The following is a 21466-nucleotide window of genomic DNA, read 5'->3' as shown; positions in this document are numbered from 1 at the left end:
GTGGGGGTGGGGGGGAGAGGACAAGAAAGAATCTCCATGACAAATGGAGCCTCCAAACACAACCTCAGGATTCCAGGGCTTGGTGCAGAAATCCTGAAGTTTTCACAATTTGAGGACACTCAGCAGACGCAAATGCAAAAGTGCTTTTTTTCATAAAAAATGTGTTTTGTTGATTTTAGAGAGAGAGGAAGAGAGAAATATTGATGAGAGAGAAACACCACCAATCGACTGCCTTTTGCATGCTCCCCAAAGGGGATGGAGTTGCAACCCGGGCGTGTGCCCTGACTGAGAACCGAACTGATAATCTCCTGGCACACACGGAGTGATGCCCAACCCACTGAGCCACACCAGCCAGGGCCAAAATTGCTTTTTAGTGACACTTTACAACCCAAGATGCACTACGATGAGGGCGGGGTGGGGACGCCCACTAAATAAACTCACAGCAAAAAATTGCAGACCAAGTGAGAAAAAATCCACCAAGTCAGCAGACGCAAAAAGGAGGAGGTTAACCACCCATCAATGACAGAAAAGTACAACCGGCCGCTGCAGATCATGCAGTAGCTGTGTTTAAAGTGATTGAAAACTCACTAACATACCAATAAAATTTTTTTTTAACCAAACAAGCTGATTCAAAAGTTCACGAAGGAAAGAAAATTAAGAAAGACTAGGAAGGAAGTTTTGAAAGGAAAATAATAAAAAGAAACTAATACTATAAGACACATCAATGGAACCGAATTGAAAAATACATAAATAAATATGTATCCTAAATATTTAACTGGAATTTAATGTGAAATCATAGTGGGATTTCAAATTAATAAAGAAAAGATGGATTATTCAATGTTATAGGCACAATGGGGTAGTCATGTTGGGATAAAATAGTTCACATACTTAGTACATTCTATGCCAAAGTAAGTCAAACATGAAAGTCCTTGAATAAATCACAAAAACATTTTAGTGAGAAAGATCATTTAACACATGACATGAAACCTAAGAGCCTTAAAGCAAACGACTGATATATTTAAATACATAAAAGCAAATATTTTCTATTAAAATTCATCATATGTTCAAAAATAACTTGCCATTGAGATATGAATTAAAGTTTTTTTTCTCCAGACAAATGATTAATTTCTTAACTACAGAGGGAGCTCCTACAGATAAATACAAAAAACCACCACCAACAAAGATACACTAAAAACCTAACAGAAAAAAAATGGGAAAAGGTATGAGTAGATAAGAAAAGGAAAAACAAATGCCCTTAGAAATACAAAAATAAACTCAACCCCACCCATATAAAGTAAAACAAATTACAGTCACACTGAGATCATGTTCTACACCTATCAGATGGGCACAATTCCCCAGCACGTGATGATACCACGTCGGCGAGGCTGCCTGGAGAAACAGGCCGAGAGAACTGGCATAGCCAGATATAAAGGAGCATCTCTCTACCACAGCCACAGGACAACATTCATCACGGTTACAAATGAATCCCCTTTCCCAGCAACTCTACGCTAATCCTCTCACCGAGAGGTACACTCCCGTGTGTGAGCAGACATATATAAATGGTATCCACTGTTTCTAACAACAAAAGATTGGGAACAACCTAAATGTCTACAAATAATGATTGGTCAAATAGATTAGGGAACATCCACATACCAGAAGATCAGAAGGCTGAAAAAATAATCATGAGGGAGGCCCTTATGCACTCATATGATTGTCCCTGAGTGGGGCACTGCATGATTCATTGTAGCTTTTGAATATTACCTAGCCAACTTTTCAAATTAAATTAAAAATGATAACGGAGATAAAGGAAATAGAAGCCACAACAAATTATAGAGCACTACAAAAACTGAGCTAGTGGGGTTGAAAAAGTGCAAAATAGTATTTCTAGAATGAAAAATATAGTCGATGCAATTAAAAACTCACTGAATGGGTTAAACAGAGTGAACACGGCTGAAGAAAGAATGGCCAATATATATATTAAAATTTTTCATAATAAAATATTGAGAGGAATTGGAGGGGAAACTGTATATTCAGTAAATGCTGCTGAGAAAACTGAATATCCTTATAAGAATTAGATTCCTATTTCACATGTTAGAAGAAAAAATTTAGAAAGTATATAGTATCTTTAAAAACAACAACTCTATTTTCTTAGATTAAGGAACAATTTCTTAAATAAGAGCAGAGTAAAACCATAAGAAAGATTAGTAAATCTTATTTCACTAAATTTAAGAAAAAATGTAAATAAAAGACACCAAAAACAAGCACACACAATAAAGGCTAGAGAGATCAGAAGAGATTCACCATGCACACAGGCCAGAAAAATTAATCTCAAATAGAGAAAGAATTCATATGTCAATAAAAAAGTAGAAATCCATGCAAAAGCTGTGAATAGAAAAATTCACCGCCTGAGAAAAAGCTCAAACATCCCATAAGCAGATCAAAAGGTACGTCATCTCAGATGTAATCAATAAAATATGACACTATTTCACACAGATTGGCAAAAAGCAAAACAACTACGATAATACTTTGACGGGATGGAAATTCTGGTATAATTCTGGTGGTCCAGCTACTTCGAAGACCAATTTGACAGTCGCCAGTAATGCTGACGCCCGGCACACCAAATCACTTAGAAATTCCACTTCCAGATCTCATCTGCGTGCACAAGAGGATCACCAAAGTATTGCTTATACTCGCAAACGTTAGAAACCACCAGATGTGAATGAAGGCGGCACTGGGTAAGAGATCTGGGTATACTCACGCAGTGGAATACTATACAGCGGTCAGAATGAACGACCTAGGACTCATAGGAACATGGGGAACCTAGGAAAAGTAATGGTGAACAGTAACGCAAGTTGACAAAGGACATCCACCATACAGCAGCAATCGTGTAAATTAAGAAATACCAAGAAACCCAACGGCCAACTTGTGTTTTGTTGTAAACACTGCTTATAGGTATATGATGGCCAGCTTCTAGGATGACCTTCAATGACTCCGCTTCCTGGTGTTTACTCTAGTGCACCCCCTCCCCCATCTACCCAAGGAACAGGGCAGGAGTGACACCATGTCACTTCCAAGATGAGTTTACAGAATGACTGTGGCTTCTGTCTTAGGTGCTGTGTTGCACACTCTCTCTGGGATCACTTGTTCTGGGGTGACCAGGAACCCATCGTGGGGACATTCAGATAGGCCTGTAGCAAAGTCCGCATGGCAAGGAATGGAGGGGCCCTGGCAACCACATGACGGAACTTGGAAGGGGACCCTCCAGCCTTCAGGTGCTGCAGCCTTAGGGGAGACCCTGGACCAGAACTGCCCCGCTCAGTCCCTCACCCCTTCATTCCCCACCCTCCCTCCGCACAGGCTCGTTAAGTGCGGCTACACTGGGGGGCAAGTTGTTGCATAGCAATAGATAACAGTCCAGGGTACTTGTAGCGATGCAGTGAAATTATGAGAATATACACCAGCTTCAGGATAAGGGGTGACTCTGGGGAGTGCAGTGAGGTGGGGCTTTAGCTATACTTTTTTTTTAAAAATTATTTCTATAACTAATTTTTGAGGATGACAAAATGATAGCATTTGTTATATCTGGGTGTTCAGTAAGTACACGATTTTCTGTGATTTCAAGCATTTTCTTTGTTACTTAAAACATGTTTTAGACCTAACCGGTTTGGCTCAGTGGATAGAGCATCGGCCTGCGGACTCAGGGGTCCCAGGTTCGATTCCAGTCAAGGGCATGTACCTTGGTTGCAGGCACATACCCAGTGGGGAGTGTGCAGGAGGCCGCTGATCGATGTTTCTCTCTCATCGATGTTTCTAACTCTCTATCCCTTTCCCTTCCTCTCTGTAAAGAATCAATAAAATATATTTTAAAAAAACAACACAAAAAACATGTTTTAGCCCTGGCTGGTATAGCTCAGTTGGTTGAGTGTCGTCCTGTGCACCGAAAGGTCACCGGTCCGATTCCCGGTCAGGGCACATGCCCAGGTTGTGGGCTCAATCCCCACTTGGGGCATGTATGGGAGAAAAAAGATGAATGTTTCTCTCATCGATGTTTCTCTTTCTCCCTTCCTTTCACTCTCAAATCAATAAAAACATATTAAAGTAAATAAATAAAAAGATTGAAAAAATGTTGTAAATAAACACTTGAAATAGAACAAAAGGCAGCACTTCATTCCGTTTATTACGGTGCCACAGACCATGCCTGGCTCCTAACTGCAGCCCTGAGGGGAGCCATTACTTTAATGGCTAAGCGATTTGCACCGAAGAGGAGACTCAGTGTGCATTCCCACCGCAGCTAAAATCGAAGGGCTAAGTGCCCACACCTTAGATATATTTTCCACAAACAGCAGAACCAAACTTCAATACAAACACCTGACCAGGAATTCAGGATGGCTCGCAGGAAAACGTCTCTGCCTAGACAGGCTTCGTGTTAGCTGTGCCCACAGCACTGCCCGCAGCAGCAGACGGGATGGCGGTCTCCGCAGCAGCCACTAAAGTGGACGATGTAACGGCTGTTGCCATAGCAGCCTCGATCTACTTCGGTGGCGTTTAACCAGGGAACAGGATTTGTGGGGAAACTGCTTTGGTTCTTATATTCCCTGGTTTTAAAGAAGTAAAACGCCCACAGTTGGGAGACACGGTGTTTTAGGTTGTGCGGCCCCAGGGAACGCAGGGAGAGAGGACCCCCTTAGTGGACAGCAAACGGGCTGGAAGAGTTAGCGCCCGTCTGAAAGGGTCACCTTTGCTCATGACCAAGATTCAGAAATGACAGGTCTCCAGCCCCTGAGTCTGGTCACACAGACAAGTCGAAGAACTCTGCGCTGACAGTTAAGAAGGTACATCACAGCTCCGCCCATGCCTTCATGGATGGGGGATTCTATTTATGCAGAATGGGAACTGGCCTAAGGATTCCAGAGGTAATTTTCCCTTCTCACGTTCCTCTCCTGTTCTCCACATTCCTTTACTTTGTGGGGATGGCAGTGCGCTGGGACAAGAATATGACGCATCGCTTGCCAACTGTATTTCCCAGGACTCCCACTTTGAGATCACGGCTGCGGCAGCTGGAATCTCTCCCTCCTCAACAAATCAGCCGTGACTGGAGTTCCCGCCCACTCTCCTCTCCATGACTCTCCCCCAAACTCTGGTTAACTTTATTTTTAATTTTTGTTGTTTTAAAAATATTTTTATGAAAATTTTTAGAAACATCAATGATGAGAGAGAATCAATCACCTGCCTCCTGCACACCCGCTACTGGGGATCGAGCTCACAACCCGGGCATGTGCCCTGATTGGGAATTGAACTGCGACTTCCTGGTTCATAGGTCAATATTCAACCACTGAGCCACACCAGCCAGGCAAACTCTGGTTAATTGTAGATCAGAGTGTAGGTCTGGTTGGTTAGCGTTCCTGCCTGTCCTACAACTATGTCTCAAGTTTAAGGCTTTCTTTCATCAAATTCCTGTTTCCTTTCCTCCACTACATGGTGATCGTGTATTTCACTATCACCCCACTTTTCTTCTGCTCCACCTCCTGTCATTAGTTCGTTTTTCCACCTCATATTTGCTTAGTTGTTCTATCCCTGAGCACATCATTCATTCTGTTCCTGACCCTGACCGATGCCCCAGACCTTTTCAGTCCTCTGACACCCGACTGGAGACACGGTGGCCTGACACACACTTCCTGGGGCACGCACTTCCTCCACTGTCTCCCGCTCTCCATCCATGACTTGCCTTTTCCTTACCAGCTCGGCTGTTAGTCGTGAGTACCCGTGTGCGGTGGGGACACTCCATCTCAAGCCTACTGTCAACTCTGAAGACATTTTCAAGTTTAAGGAGTGTCACCATCCTATCAACTTGACTGTGCTCTAGTGGCTTCTCCGTAGGTCTGGCTAAGACTCAAGCCAGGCTTCGCAGAACAGTGCTGCCTGTCACCATCCTGCCGTCTCACAAAGGACTTCTGTCAGGAAAACGGGCTCCTTGGTCTCATTATTTTAGGTTTTTGAGAAATAGCTGTGACAAGCAGTGATTTCTTATTTTATAGGATTTCTTTGAGGAAACAATATACATAGTTTATCTGTGAATTTTCTGTTTTAGTCCTTTCACTGTCAAACACTGACGTTCCACCCCCAGGCCCCTTGGAGTATTTTTATTCCTGGGATGAGGTGCCCACGCGAGTTTAATATGAGGGGGAACAGGAAGGCCAACACTTACTAGCCTGTTCCACGTGCCAAGAACGGCACTGAGAGTCTTACGTGGGTGAACTCGCTTTTTCCTCTCAGCAAACCCCCGTGCATTTTACCAACAAGACTTTGATCACGATTACAGGCATGAGTGGGTGAATTCAACACAACTGACTTGTCGAGAAGTGCTCCCCAGTGAGTGAACGGACAGAAGCTCTGGCGGCAGGGCTCCCTGTCCGACGCCAGCATCGCTCACCTGCACAGGTGCTGGCGGCGAAGCCCACCCTCTTCCGAGCTCGGTCGAAGATCACGTAGAAGCCCTCCATCACGGTAGCACCAATCACCAGCGCGTTCGTGGAAGGTGAAATGCCGAATCGGTAGCACTCATAATTCAGGCCAGCCCTCATCATGGGCTGAATGTAAAGCTGTTGTTTAAGAGGAAAGAGGAAACAAGCAAGAAAAAGCACAAATCAGTCAACATCACACAACTGTCATGGTCATAGGGGCTCAGAACTCCCCAAGATGCCATGGGGCGCTACAGATCTAGGAGCTGAAATCATAAGCATGGTGGTGATAAACATTAGTCAGAGTGACAGGAACATGTACACCACCTGTAACAGTACACAGGGACAACCATAAGCAGACTTCCATCCACCTATCTATTAAGTCATCCATTCACCAAGTCATCCATACATCTAGCCATCCATCTGTCTGTTTGCCCATCCATCCATCCATCCAACCATCTAGCCATCCATCCGTCTGTTTGCCCATCCATCCATCCATCCATCCATCTAGCCATCCATCCGTCTGTTTGCCCATCCATCCATCCATCCACCCACCCACCTATTCATCTATCCATCTGTCCTTCCATCTATTCAACCATCTGCCAACCAGTTATTTTTTGAGCCTAGACACTGCCCTTGGTACCAGCACTATAAGGACGAAGAACACATGGTTCTTGTCCCAGCCAAGCTTCCCATCTAAGGGGGAGACAGGTAAGTAAATATTGAGTCAGAAGTGTTCCAACAGGTCCCTTCTACTGATAATGTTGACCTACTAGTTCTCTCGTCAAAACTCTCTTCCCTTCATCTCTAAGAGAGGGTCCTCTCTTCCTCCTCCTAACTCACTGGCTACTCCCCCGCAGGCACCTGTACTGGATTTGCTTCACCTTCCTCGCCTGTCAGTATCCGAGAACTGCGGAGCTCTGGCTTCCTCTCTCTCTTTCCTCCCAGGTGGCTCATGCAGCCCCATGGCCCTCAGTACATCCCCTGTGCTTATGCCGAGACTCCCAAATCTTTATGTCCAACCCGGATCTCTGCTGCCACTGCCACACGCTTCTGTCCACCTGCCCACCCACTCATCGCTCAGTTGGCCTCTCAAATGTACCAGTAAGAAAATGACACTGAACTTGGACTATTGCCCTGATCTGCTCATCTCAAGGCTCTCTGTCTCAGTAAATCCACACGCAGCCTTCACTCAGGACCCAGAGCTCAGGTCAGTATCGCTGACCTCCCATGGAAACCGCACACAGCGCCTGCAGCCTTCCTTTGAGGCAGAACCTGAATCTGATCACTTCTCCCATCTCCATCACCACCACCCTGGTCCAGGTCATCACTGGCCCCTTCTGTCCTGATCTAGTACTGCAAAGGTTCCTAACTGGCTCCAGGATACCTCCTTTCCAAAGCGATGGTGTCTTCTAAGAAAGAGTCAGCAGGCACAGGTAGGATGATTCCCTCAGTGTGAGAGGGGAAAACCATCACAATCAGAGAGGAGACACGGCATCCACGGATAAGAAGTTCTGACAGGTGTGAGGCCCATGTCCTGAGGCCCCCAGGAGGCAAGAGTTACTGGGGACATGAGTTAAATCTTAAAACAATCAGTGAGCCAATCAATATCATATTAGTAACAATTCCTCTGCTTTTTAATGGAAAAGTATTAAAAGTTAAGAAGAGAGAATGGCTTGGTATGACATGACAAATATTTGGGGGAGGGAGGAAAGCAATAAAGCACAAAATAGTGAGGAGGACTTTGCCCTGAAGGATGAAAGCCTAAGAAAAACTTGGAGGAACAAGGCACTACTCATAGACAGGCAGTCTCAGGCCCTGTAGGATGTGAGAGGGAGGGGCTTTGGAGGGATGAGCAAAGATTGAAAGGAGACCAGTGGGAGGGGCTTCCGTATGATGATTGATGGAGGTGGAGGAGGAGGCAGACTGGGACGAGCGTGGGTCTTTTGGATTGGTGGGCACAAGAACAGTATTTAAAATGCGAACAGAAAAGGAAGCCAGAAGTTGTGCTGGTGAAAACATAAGTGATCAAACTGACCCTGAGGACAGTGAACGTCACTGTACTTCACCTGCAGGGCAGATGAGAGGGAGAGGGGCTGCAAGGCAGAGAGGGGAGCGAGGACACATGGTGGCAGTGCCTGGAGTCACCGACTGCTGGGCATCGAGCAGCTGCTGTGTCCAGGCAGCAGTTCCGGCAGATAGAACCCTGCACTGAGTGGTCTGTCTGTCTGCAAACCCTTCTTCCAGGCCAGGCATCATTCTATTCCTCCCTGTGTGCCCAGCGCCTAGGCACCCAGTATATGCCAGGCATATAGGAAGACCTCAATAAATGCGTGTCAAATGAATGAGTGGGGCTAAGCTTTGATCAGTGTTAAATTAAGAAAAGGTGTGTGTGTGGGGGGGGCTTAGCTGTCACAGAAACAGACACACACACAGACACACATACACACACACCTACCTTTGAATGAACTAATTCCATAATGCAAGTATGATGCAACTGATGATACTGATGCGAACAGAATTTGTATCTTTTCCTCTGGCCTTTCTGTGGGTCCCAGTCGACTCCCAATAAAAATTCCAGACTGCAGATTTGTCACATGTTGGGAAAGCTGCGGTATTTCTGGATCTCAGAAGAAACTGTCTGCCTTAAACTGAGTACAAACGGGCAAACCAGTGGCACCAAGACTGAAAACTATTTACACGTACAGGGTTATGTGAAAAAAAAATCAGAATTTGTCTGAGAGCCGGAAATTGATTTTTGAACAGGCCAAATAGAATTCAGCTCTTGTGTGTTTGGAAAATGGTGTTGTTGACAAATCGGACTCTCCTGCTCTGACTGCTCGCCTAGCTCTGACTGCTGGTGCTGAAAGGGCCCAGGCAGGGACCCCAGTCTAATACTGTGGCGACAAGGAGCCCTGTGATTGCCCTGAATGTTAGGAAAGGGGTTGGGCAGGCAGAGCTGAGGTGTTAGATGACCCCAGTGCGACCTTGAGGGGTGTGGTCAGCATCTGGAGTGTGTGTGGTTCTCAGCAGGGGATGGTTCCAACCGCCCATCCACATCCTTCCCAGCAGGCACCGGAAAGCAAACATGGTGATGTTGAATAAAAACTCAGAAAAACAATGGGGAATGTCGGTTTTTAAAAATCAGAAATGTCAACATGTCAAAGTCAACCCCCCAAAAATCTACCAACTCCTAAGTGAGAATAAGACTGGATTCTTACTCAGAGGTACCCACATGGATGCTGCCTCTCCAACCTGCCTCCTCTGTCCCCACACTCACCCCGTGCCGGCTATTACCTGTCCTGGACATAACGGGTTTTTCCCTGATGGCCTACTTTTTCCTCCTGCTTCTTTTGAGTCCCTGCCTCTGCCAACCACCCACATGCCGTTTATTTGCCAGAACACGTCCACCTGTGTCCTCAAGCTAGGCTTTAACTTTAGTTACAAACCACATTGATGAAATAATGTCCACGTTTGGCGGTCAGCAGGCCGAAATATAATCAGAAAGAGTACATTATTTTAAAGATGCTGAAAACACAGTCCAAACACATCACTCTCTGCAGTGCCGTTCATCCAAGGACATGGCCGTCTTCTGAAAATGGAAAATGCCACCGAAAGTACTACTATTTCTCCTTCATAGTTAAAGAGGCAGACACAGGCAGGGCGAGTACGTTCAGGGCAGTGCCCTCTGCCCGGCTGTATTTCAGTCTTTTCCCCAACAAGTGCCCATTTCTGGAATGCCACCCGCTCCCACTGTGTAAAGTTGAAAATGGGACAAGGCAGTATTATCACTTACTTCTTTCTTCTGAAATTATTCCCCCTTTCCTACCTCCCAGCCACACTCCTTTATCTCAGATTCACCAGATTATATGGCAAAGACACAAGGGCTTAGCCATTTAACAGTTACAGGGCCCTACCCTCCACCGCATGGCAGGGTTGGGGAAGGGAGGGTGGTCTTCAAAACTCATGGTTCTCATCTTCAAGGAAATAATTGAGAAAGAAACAGAAGTGTGTGTGTTTTTTCAGAAAACAGAGGTCAAAGGAAAAAAGGCAACGGCATAATATACACCCTAAAGACCTGGCCCCATGCCCGGTGAGTAGCCTGGAAAACTCGCATTATGGGTTTGAAGGGCAAGCTCACAAATGGGTTATTCTGCTCAGCAGCGGTTCGACAACAGATGGGTTGTTTGAGTCGGGTCTTCGAGGATGGGAAGAATTTAGATACACAGATGGAGTGGGGACCAGAGGGCATTTCAGGCGAGGGGCGGGGAGTGGCAAGGGGTGGGGAGTGGTGAAAGCGAAGGTTAGGAGTCGGAGCAGGCACAGTCACCAATCAGTGGAGGGTCAAGGGTGCAGCAGGAAATAGGCAGGAAAGCAAGGAAGGGCCCAGCCAGGAGGTCCTGGAAGGCCACACCAGGGGAAGAGACCATCAGCACGTAAATAGTGGCACTGAAAGCTGCGCTTCAGGAACAGTGACCTGGAATAGTTGTAAAGGGAAACATAGTGGTGACATGGATGCCTGGAGGACACGCTGGAGGCTCCTGAGGTGATGGAAGTGGGTGTGAGTGACATAGTGAGAGCTGTGGGAAGAGGCAAGAACATGACTAAGGAAGACAGAAGTTGGTCTATTTAATTAGATGCCTGGGTTGAAGAAGGAATCAATGCTTTATTGCATATGATGGGGGAATGATGTCTTAATCTCTGAGAATCCAGTTTTATTCTTTATTTATAAATAAGTAGGGAAAACCCATCCACTGGTATTGTTGTAGATGTGGCAAAAATGTCCTCAGTTCTTGACCTTTCCTTGTAGCCACCCCTTGTGATGTGACTTTTCAGCTCCTCCCATTGGGAGGCGGTGTCTACTTCTCCACCCGGGAGTCTGGGCTGGACTTGGCCTTGTGTGGACAGCACCGTGCAGGAGAGGGTGGCTAGCTCTGGGCCCAGACTCCACGAGTCCTTGAGTTTCTTCTCTCTCAGAAGAAGAAACCACTGCATGAGTCACCACTGGATGGTGAGACAACAAACAGCCCTATCACGCCACTGACCTAGCCACCAGAGTAAATGAGGCCATCCCAGACCCCAGACCAAGACCATCCTAAACCAAGGCCAACCTAGACCAAGGCCAACCTAGACCAAGACCATCCTAGACCAGTGATGGCGAACTTTTTGAGCTCAGTGTGTCAGCATTTTGAAAAACCCTAACTTGACTCTGGTGCTGTGCCACATATAGAAATTTTTTGATATCTGCAACCATAGTAAAACAAAGATTTATGTTTTTGATATTTATTTTATATATTTAAATACCATTTAACAAAGAAAAATCAACCAAAAAAATGAGTTTGCGTGTCACCTCTGACACGTGTGTCATAGATTCACCATCACAGTCCTAGACTAAGGCTAACATAGATCAAGACCATCCTATACCAAGGCCAACCTAGACCAAGACCATCCTAGACTAAAGCCAACCTAGACCCAGCCAACACCAGCTGACCAGACACAGGTGAGCAAGCCCAGGAGATCAGCAGACCCACCCAGGCTCCTGGGCAGGAATTAACGCTCACTGATAAAGCTGCTGCTATTCGTGGCTGTTTGTCACTCGGCACCACTGTATACCCATGCCTGTGTTAGGTATCGATGATCAGATATTATGCATGAAGGGCTTTACTTTTGCATGTTACACGCTGAAGAGAGAAAAGCCCAAATCCAAGCTCATACCTGAGGCAGGATAGTGATGCGGAAGGATCTGCTGGAGTTCTCCTCTCTCAGGTAGATGGAGATTTTCGGGAAGTAAGACCAAGGTGTTTCGGAATTTGCCCAGCATGCCAGCTGGGATCCAGTCCAGAAACCATCCGAGAATTCTGGAATCTAGACAAAACACGGTAACGTGAGAACTAATGACTAGTCTGGCACGTCAACAGGAAACAGCTCCCGGCTTTTCTTGTTGCCTCGCCAGATGCCCACGGGGATAAACAGGGTTTAATTTGGACAGCGCAGCGGAGCCATCAGTCCTCTGGGGGGTAACGGTGCTGACAAATAACAATTATTAAAACACTGAGGCTTGCGGAGCACTCGCCAGCATTAGGCACCTTTATAAGCGCTTTGCAGTCATAATTACATCAATCCTCAAACACCGCCATCAGTGCGGTAACATTACCCCCTCTACTTCACAGATGAGGAAACCAAAGCACAGAGAGGTGAAGCGGCTTGCCCAAGGTAACACAGTAGTTAGCAATGACCCTTTAAAAGAGAGGCCAGATCCTAAATGTGGCCCTCAGGACCTTTCAGGCATCACCTCTCCTTTGAATTCCCAGCGAGCTTCCCCCAGGTGCAGAGCCCCTTGTGAGCCCTCCGCTCTTCTGGAACATCCTTCTCCTCTCCAGATCTCAGCTCAGACGATGCCTTCTCCAGGAAGCCCTCCCTGACTCCCCCACATAATGCTGGTCCTCCACTGGGTATCCCCCGTAGCAGTTAGCTTGACATTTACTGTGTTTGGTTCACTTCTGTTTCCTGCACTAGGATCTGAGCCCTCTAAGGACAGAGGCCTGCTGTCTGCATCCACTTCTGGTCCTAACACCTAGCCCATCAGAGAGATTCAGGAAAGATTGTGGGAAATATGAATGGGCGGGAACACAGAACGTCCCCCTGTGCCTCTTGTCAGGGGACTGGAAGGACAGTCACCCAAGCATGTCTACTAGTTGCTGAATCTTTAAGTGAATGACAAGTTCCAGCCACGCCATCTCGCCAGGACCAGCGAAGGCACCAGAGCAGGCCTGCCCTGGGCCTGCCGGCTCCCCAAGGGAGGACTGTGTGGGAGGCTCTCCGGCTACCACGTGTGCCCCTTCCAGCACAGAGCCCTGCTCGGGCGTTAGCTGGGGGCGTATGCGGTGGGCACAGAGCTAGGAGAGTATTGACAGGGAGGAAGGTGGGTGTTTGTCCCTGAGGTAGGAACACCTGGGCTGAGTTGAGGGGCGAAAGGGCGAAAGGGTGTTGGTGAGGTATGGTGGTGGTGGTGGTGGGGAGGGCAGATGAGAGCGCTGGGGACGCGGACGACAGCCACGGAGGCTTGTGCAGAGGACAGGAGGGCGCATGAGACAGGCAAGGACAGGACCAGGGCACCCCTGTGCATTTATCAGAAATCATTTCTCAGAGGCCTGGGCTCCATGGCACACCGGTGTCATTGAGTGGGACGTGCAGGTCACTTGTTGCCGGAGTCCAGACTCTGGGGGCCGAGCCAGGGCGAGACGCTGAATTCCAGAGTCCTGACAGGAGGGTGGGACGCGGTGATGTGGCCGTGGACAGACCACTGAGGACAGTATAGGGAGGAGCGGGGCCTAGGACCCACCCAGAGAAATGGGCAGGGAGAGAGACCCCCCAAGAGGGCCCAGGGCTGGGAAGAGGTGCCGGGAGGAGGGTGTGATGGAAGCCGAGGCAGCAAGCACGCTGCCGTGGAGAACACGTGGGCAGGTACAGAGGACACTGCGGCGGGACAGCATGAACCGGGTGTGTCCCGTGCTACACACCCGCACACACAGGCGCCAGCCCTCCCTCCCGCTGGGAACAGAGCGAGGAAATACCCTGTGTCTCTCCATCCATCAAGGCTGCCCCCTGGACCGCCCAGGAGTGACCTGCGAGACCTCTAATGCGGGCTTTAATGCAGCTTCTCCTTTGAGAAAAGGGAAGTTGATTGGAAATGGGCATCCCAGGGACGAACCTCTTGCCAGACGATGAGGTGGGGCAGTCATTGTGCTGGAAAGGGTGGCTGGGCTGCCCCACGGCCCCCAGCTCTAACGTCAGCACTAAGAGCAGGTCCGGCCACAGATGGCGAATGCAGCTCAGAGAGGCCAAGTAGCTGGCCTGAGGAGCCCAGCTCAGAACTAGCTCCGGGACCATCTGCCTCCAAAGGAGTCGGAAAGCCTTGGGGGCTAAGCCACGTGGGGGTTCAGGCCTCAGGTCGCAGAGCTCTAATGCCAGAGGTCATCCGGAAGCAGGGTCCTCTGCTTGTGCGTTTTCGAGGTGCAGAGGCACGCGGCCTGAGACGCAGGGCGCCACAGCTGGGCAGGAGCGGCGCCCAGGCTCGGCCACACACCAACCCCACCGGGCTCATTTCAGAATACACACCCACCCACCATGCGTTTCTAAAATCCAAGGCGACAGTCCACGCAGGAGCCAAACCCAACGTCCGTCCTGTGTTCGCTCTCCGAGGCCAGCCTCTCCCTGACCCGAAAGAAGACCAGGCCGGAGCGGCTCCCGGGGCCCGGCCCAGAGAGAACAAACGCGCCTTTGGTGCGCAAACAAAGGCCCGCAGAGAGCGCACACCCTGCCCAGGCAAACAGCCTTCCCAGGTTGCCCCTCCTGACGCAGGCTCCGGTTCACGGGATCCGGTTCACAGGATCCGGGGCGACAAGGCAAACAACCTCGTAACTGCCTTCCTCCACCTCGTGGTTTTCCTACAAAGCCAGGCACTGCCCAACGCGTGATCCGATGACCGCGGGGTGCCGACACCTGCCAGCCACAGCCCCGCGCTCTCACGGCCTGGCCCACAGAGGATCTGCTGGCGTCAGGCACACGCCCGGGCTCCGGGCACCTCCTTGGCCCAGGGGAAGCGCTCATAGTTCACAGCTCAGAGCATTACACCTGACCAGGCTCGTGCGGACTCTGCTGCGGACATTTTCACTGTTGGGGGAAATGGGCAGATGGCTCCGTAATTCGAGCATCGGGCCTGGTCTGATCTGCCGCCAGCATTCTGAATGTCAGGCTCTAAAACTTCACCACCGTTTCTCATCTGATTTAGTGGATATTAGACGGCTCTGGGCTGCCGCCTTGAAGACCTTTCAGTTCCAAAAGGGTCTCCGCGTTCTTGCTTTTTTATTTCCCCTCTGCATTCTTTTTGTTTGCCTGCTGTTCTTCCCAGGGCAGTTTTATGTCTGTCTGTCTGTCTATCTATCTATCAATAATCCTATCTATCTATCATTAATCCTATCTATCTATCTATCTATCTATCTACCATTAATCCTATCTATCTATCTATCCTATCTATTGTCTATCTATCTATCAATAATCCTATCTATCTAACATTAATCCTATCTATCTACCTATCTATCTATCTATCTATCTATCTACCTACCATTAATCCTTACCCGAGGAAATTTTTCCCATTGATTATTAGGGAGAGTAGGAGGGAGGGAGGGGGAGAGAGAGACAAACATCAATGTCAGAGACATCGATTGGTTGCCTCCCGCATGCGCCCCAACTGGGGCCAGGGAATGAACTTGTAACCCAGGTATGTGCCCTTGACCGGGAATACCCTTCAGTTCACAGGTCAATGCTCTACCACTGGGCCACACCGGCCAGGGCCCCATGGCAGTTTCAGGCTTTTGAAGTTTCTATTCAGGACAAGCCCTCTCTCCCATCCCAGGTTCCCGCCATCACCTGTAATAAAGCAACTGCTGTGCCTTCTCCTATCAAACATCCTTTGAATTTGGCCATCCCCGAGGAGCGGTGAGATAACCAGCCAAGTTAGTAACAGGATAACGACTCTGTGGGAAACACTCATTTCTGGTGACTTAGCCTGGGTGGCCCTGCATGGACAGATGCTTATGATAAAACACCCAAGCAGCTGGGGGAAATGTGTATCTTGCATTCACACAGTAGCAGCACCGCAGTGTGGACACTGGCTAGCAGCTCCTCTTTCCCGAGCACCTGGGTGCCAGGCACTGGACCCCAGACCTCAGCACAACCCCGCTGACAACGTGGGGCTCTCAGAGGGCCCGAGACCCTCCCCCAGGCACCCTGCTCATACAGCCAGAAACCAGACTAACTTCAATTGCATCTCACCCCAAAGCTGTGTCCTTCCCAATCCATGCCAGCTGGTCCGCTCCGATGCCCCAAACTGGAAAATTGGGGTCACCCTGGGAATACCATCAGCCAGGTCCCCAAAAGGTACTTGTCTTTGACCACGATTTCAGTTACGTTACTGAACGTGACCATACAGTAATTATTATATTGGCCAACTAGTCCTTGTCACCTATAAATCACACTCTTTTACAACAAAATTAAAATCCCAACATGGCTTTAATGAGGCCTGAAAGGAGTATGATTTTTGGTTTATTTCTTTAGTTTTAAAGGCTACAAGCATATTCCTGGTTTACTATTTATTTTAACGTAGTATATTGTCAATTATTTTTAGATTAAAAAACTGTATTGCACCAACTACACCACCATTTGAAATACAAAAAAAGGTGCTGCACCTTCAGATCCCAGTTCTCCCAGGTTAAAATGAAATAATTATTTGCCAGTTAACATCAAATAATAAGATTGTGAACTTAATAATAGTTAAAAAACACACAACCTTTCCACCCTCAGAGGGAGACCATTAGAGCAGTGATGGCGAACCTATGACATGCGTGTCAGAGGTGACACGCAAACTCATTTTTTTGGTTGATTTTTCTTTGTTAAATGGCATTTAAATATATACAGTAAACATCAAAAATATAAGTCTTTGTTTTATTATGGTTGCAAAGATCAAAAAATTTCTATGTGTGACACGGCACCAGAGTTAAGTTAGGGTTTTTCAAAATGCTGACACGCCGAGCTCAAAAGGTTCGCCATCACTGGGATAGAGGGTGACACTGCCCAGCACGTGGTCATGACCTGGTGTTCTCCGAGGTTCACCCGCGCCCTGAGACTCACCAGAGACGCGCGGGCCACGCCTTCGACCACCGCATCAAACACCTTGTGGGGCAGGCGCAGCAGTGTGGTGCCGCTGTCCACGATGGCCTTGTCTGCGTTATACTGAAAGGGGAAGGAGGGGAGAGAAGGCGCGTGAGTGACACGGCACCAGCCCGCCATCCGTTATGTACAAGTGTGGGCAGCCACGGCCCCTCCTTGGTGGTTACAATGAATTTTATATTCTCAGAACTAACTTTTAGCCCATTCTCACTTCACAGATGAAGAAACTGAGGCCAGAAAAGGGCCTCAGTGACCAAAATCAACAGCCCTCCCAATGCAGAGCCTGTCCCTCATGCAGAGGTGCCCAAATGCCCTTGCCCGGGAGCCTCCCGCGCAACCAGGGAAGACCCCCTTGTCCTCAGAGGGTGCGATGGCACATGAAATGGCATTCGCACAACTCACACAAGCCAACCCTCCCTTATGCTGCCCATGGAGAGAGAACCAGAGCCACATTCAGTCAGAGCATCACACATCCGCACAGTTTGTATTTTATTTCAGGCCCTGGGATTCTACCACTGGATTCCTTCATGGCGAGTAAGCGCCCTCTGACCTTAAACACAGAGCGGTGGACGCGCAGTCTCGGTGGAACGGACCACCGTCTACTCTATCCCGTCTCCCGGGTTTCTCAGAGGCGTCTGTGTGCATGGGCCTTGGTGGGGGACTGTGATGGGGCGTATGAAAGGGTGGGATGCTGAGGTTGGAGGCACGAGAAAGGGATATAATGAAATCCTGATGGTTTTCATAAGCCATTCTGAGAATATCGTAGCGGACGAAGGCTCCCTCAAGTCATCATAATCATGATGCCATCATGTGCCACAAATACGCCACCATGCCGTGAGCGGTGTGAGCAGGTTCGTAATGGCTCTGGTCTTGCAGCCCTGCACACCTGCCTCCTTTTAGCATAGCAAGCCATTCACATCCTTAGGGCATAACTTTCCTCTGAGTGAGAATTATATAGGGCGGGGGGAGGGGGGGATGGTTAACTCTGAAGGAAAGATGAAGCTGATGATTCATTTTTGCTTTCGTTCGGCTTATTTTTGTCCCCCTCTGTTCCTGACACTGATGAAATCTGTATAATGCAGCCTCTTCAGCAGAGTCAGGGACCACCAGGCCCGTAGGAATGGCGAAGGTGTAGCTCCAGGTACTTCTCCTCACTCACCATGTTATGCTAATTTTTTCCTATTAAGCCAAGTGATGGTGAAAAAACATTTTTACTTATTTTAGAGAGGGGTCGATTTCAACTTGTCACACAACTGAAGGCCCTGTAACTTTTAATGTCATGAGTCTTTGATTTATCTTGTGGTGTGATGTACCTCCTGATTTTTCATATGCAGGTCCCAGCTGCCATATTTAGGTGCCTCGGGCACACAGAGACAGGTAGGCACAAAGAGCTCACAGGGTAGGTACCTCTCTGCAGTCCAGATTAAGGCTCTGGCCTCCGACTTCCAACTTCAGAATTTCGATCTGATAATACCACTCCTCCTTAATCGGGGTATACCAGATGTCTCCTTTGTACAAACTTGGTTCAATTCCTCCCAGGACCTAGGAAGGAAAATAGTGACAGGGATGAGAGAGAAAACACCCAGGCGTACAGCACGTGAGACAAAGCAGCGTGCCCTTGTAAGTCAATCCCTCATTGGAATCGTACTTTCACTTCAGCCTGATGTCACAAAACAAATGTACTTGTATATGCTTGAAAAGTGAACAGGGACCGTTAAGAGCGTAGTAGCCACAGGTCAGACAACACTCTGCCCCGTCTAATCAAGATGCTCTGGGGTTTCCCTCCCCGACAGGAAGCACACGTAACTCCAGCTTCACCGTACGCAGACTGTGCCCCAAAGAAATGCAGTGACATGGTTAACCACCCAGCCTGACCGTGGCTTAGCCCTCGGAAGAGAGGATGCCCCCCTCCCCCACACAGTGCTCGGAAGCAGAGCACAAGGGAGCTTCCGTAATCAAAACTTCATTTTGCAGAACTACATAACTTTGCTCCACAAATCCTAGGCCCCCCTCTCCCCTGAAGAGGGGGTAACCAGGTATTAAAAGCAGCTGCACTGCCCTAGCCGGTGTGGCTCAGTGGATAGAGCATTGGACTGCGGACTGAAGGGTCCCGGTTTGATTCTGGTCAAGGGCATGTACCCGGGTTGCGGGATCCATCCCCGGTAGGAGGCAGTCAATCAATGATTCTCACTCATCGTTGATGCTTCTATCTCTCGCTTTGCCTCTCCCTTCCTCTCTGAAATCAATACAAATGTATTTTAAAAGGAAAGGGCAACTGCACTGATAGCAAATGCAAGCGGCCGAGCCTGCTTCTCACAGCTGGAGAGCAAAGGCGTAGGCGGCACCCACCCTGAGGAAGGCGCCCTCCTGTGCATTCACCTGTCACCTCCTGCTTGAGACATCAGGGTGCAGGTTCCATCAGGGGACACTCAGGGCTGATGGCCTTGAGTGATTCTGTTTCACTAACTAACACTTTAGCTCTGTGTGTGTGTGTGTGTGTGTGTGTATTGGGGTGGGGGGGACATACAGGTGTTCTTGTCGCCCCAAAACGTATGAAATCACAGGCACTGCCTTTGCGTCCCCTCCCCAGATTGAGGCCCACCTGCACACCCCCTGCTATTTCTCACCTGCCCCTCCCTCACCCATCAAAACCAGTTACCTTTCAAAGGAAAACTTTAAAAAAGCTTTAATGGAATTTGGGGGAGCCATGAGAATCATCTTTTGGATGGCAGGACGATTAGGAAAGGTAAAAATAATAGCTAATTTTATTCATTTTTAAAAAAGTTCTATAATAAGGATTATCAAACCCTTCCAAGACCTGTGTTTGCCTACATGTCTAGTATTTCTATCAGGGTCTTTAATAAAATAAAATAAAATAAAAAAGATCCCCAGTGGTTTGTGAGTTTCTTTCGCCTCTTTCAGACGGAAAGATACCCACAAGACTACCTCCGTTGGTACCAGATCCGGCCACGGACAATCCCGCCCCACACATCTGCATGGAGAAAACGTTGGGGATCCCGGCTTGCGTCACGAGGGAATCGAAGAACGTCTCCAGAGAACTCGAGGGCTGCGGAGGGAGGACAGGGACAAGGCTTCAGACTCACAGACCTGACGAGGAGTGACCCAGGGTCGACACCACTGCGTATTTATAGTTCACGTTTCTCGAGGCTAAACAATAAACAATCTTAGGATTAAGTACCTTCAACAATTACTCACAACCCTCCAACAGGACTTCCTACCACGTGGCATTTTTCCTGTTGGTTGTAGGAATGAGAGTGCTCCCGGAAGCTATGGGGAGGCTGTCCCATTTATCATCACGACTGCCAGGTGAGGCGGCGTGAGAAGCTGGGGAAGTGGGTTTCCACGGTAGCGGTTGGACTCTAACTGCAGACATTTCGGAGGAAGGAGAGAACAGGGTCTCCCGGGCCGGTTGTCTGCACCTCTTTCAGCCACAGTTGTCTGTCCATCATGCAAGTTAGAGATGCCGGACCCAGGGGACAGTTTGTCTCAGATCCCAGACCGTGGGACAGGGCGTGGCTCGGCCAGCTGTCTGCTGAGCTCTGGTGAGCGGGGATTTAGCAGAAAAGGGCATTGCTCTGCTCCTCAAGTTGAAAAGCTGGATCATTGATTATCCACCGCCGAACCTCACTCTACGCCTTCCTTACACGTGGCCATCTACGCCTTCCTTACATGTAGCCCCCACTGCTCCAGGACTCAGAAGAGAGAGGGACGGTCTACAGACAGCTCTGAGGTGGGGGTGGGCCACGGGTGCTGGTGTCACAAAGGAAGGTCATAGGCTTGCATTTAGATTTGGGCTTTGACAGCTGGGAGACTGGAGAGTTAGTCACTGTGAGGGTTAGTTTTTGGTGGAAACTTAATTGTAGTAGCATGGATGCTATAGGCATATTCCAACAACGTGTGGTTCAAAGAAGGCACGGTCATTTATTATCTACAAGATAATAAAACTCATGATCTATAATTCTTCAGGGAGGAAGGAGAGAGCCCCCCTAGCAAACATACAACTTCCCATTTGTTGAGCTCATTTGCATGGTCTCCCACTCAGCTCCCGTGGAATCTGGCGAGTCTGGGACCATGTCTCTATGTCTTTGTTGTAGGACTTTGTGTTTGGGTCAGTGAGTGAGACGAAGGCGTCTCTGGACACGGGTTGGGCCGGTGCTGACCCAGGGGGTGTGGACATGGGTTGGGGTGGTGCTGACCCAGGGGGTGTTCTTCTGTCATCCATCTTAACCCTGGGACTTGCCCCTTTGTTTCTATCTGTA

The 21466-nt window shown here is 48.5% G+C and overlaps 1 protein-coding gene across 1 annotated transcript in view; it reads right to left on the bottom strand.

Moving 5' to 3' along the window:
- Positions 1-21466, bottom strand: part of BACE2 (beta-site APP-cleaving enzyme 2) — a gene marked incomplete at its 5' end in the record, with an annotated part of 39851 nt that overhangs the window by 9562 nt on the left and 8823 nt on the right. Inside the window, 5 exons of the mRNA XM_015568852.1 lie at positions 6431-6599; positions 12174-12323; positions 17148-17249; positions 18594-18728; positions 20125-20253. Of these exons, the coding sequence (XP_015424338.1) occupies positions 6431-6599; positions 12174-12323; positions 17148-17249; positions 18594-18728; positions 20125-20253 (685 nt within the window). The remainder of the gene's footprint in view (positions 1-6430; positions 6600-12173; positions 12324-17147; positions 17250-18593; positions 18729-20124; positions 20254-21466) is intronic.

Source organism: Myotis davidii, unplaced genomic scaffold (assembly GCF_000327345.1).
Source record: "Myotis davidii unplaced genomic scaffold, ASM32734v1 scaffold512, whole genome shotgun sequence".
NCBI lineage: Eukaryota > Metazoa > Chordata > Mammalia > Chiroptera > Vespertilionidae > Myotis > Myotis davidii.
This window is presented reverse-complemented; position numbering and strand designations above follow the sequence as displayed.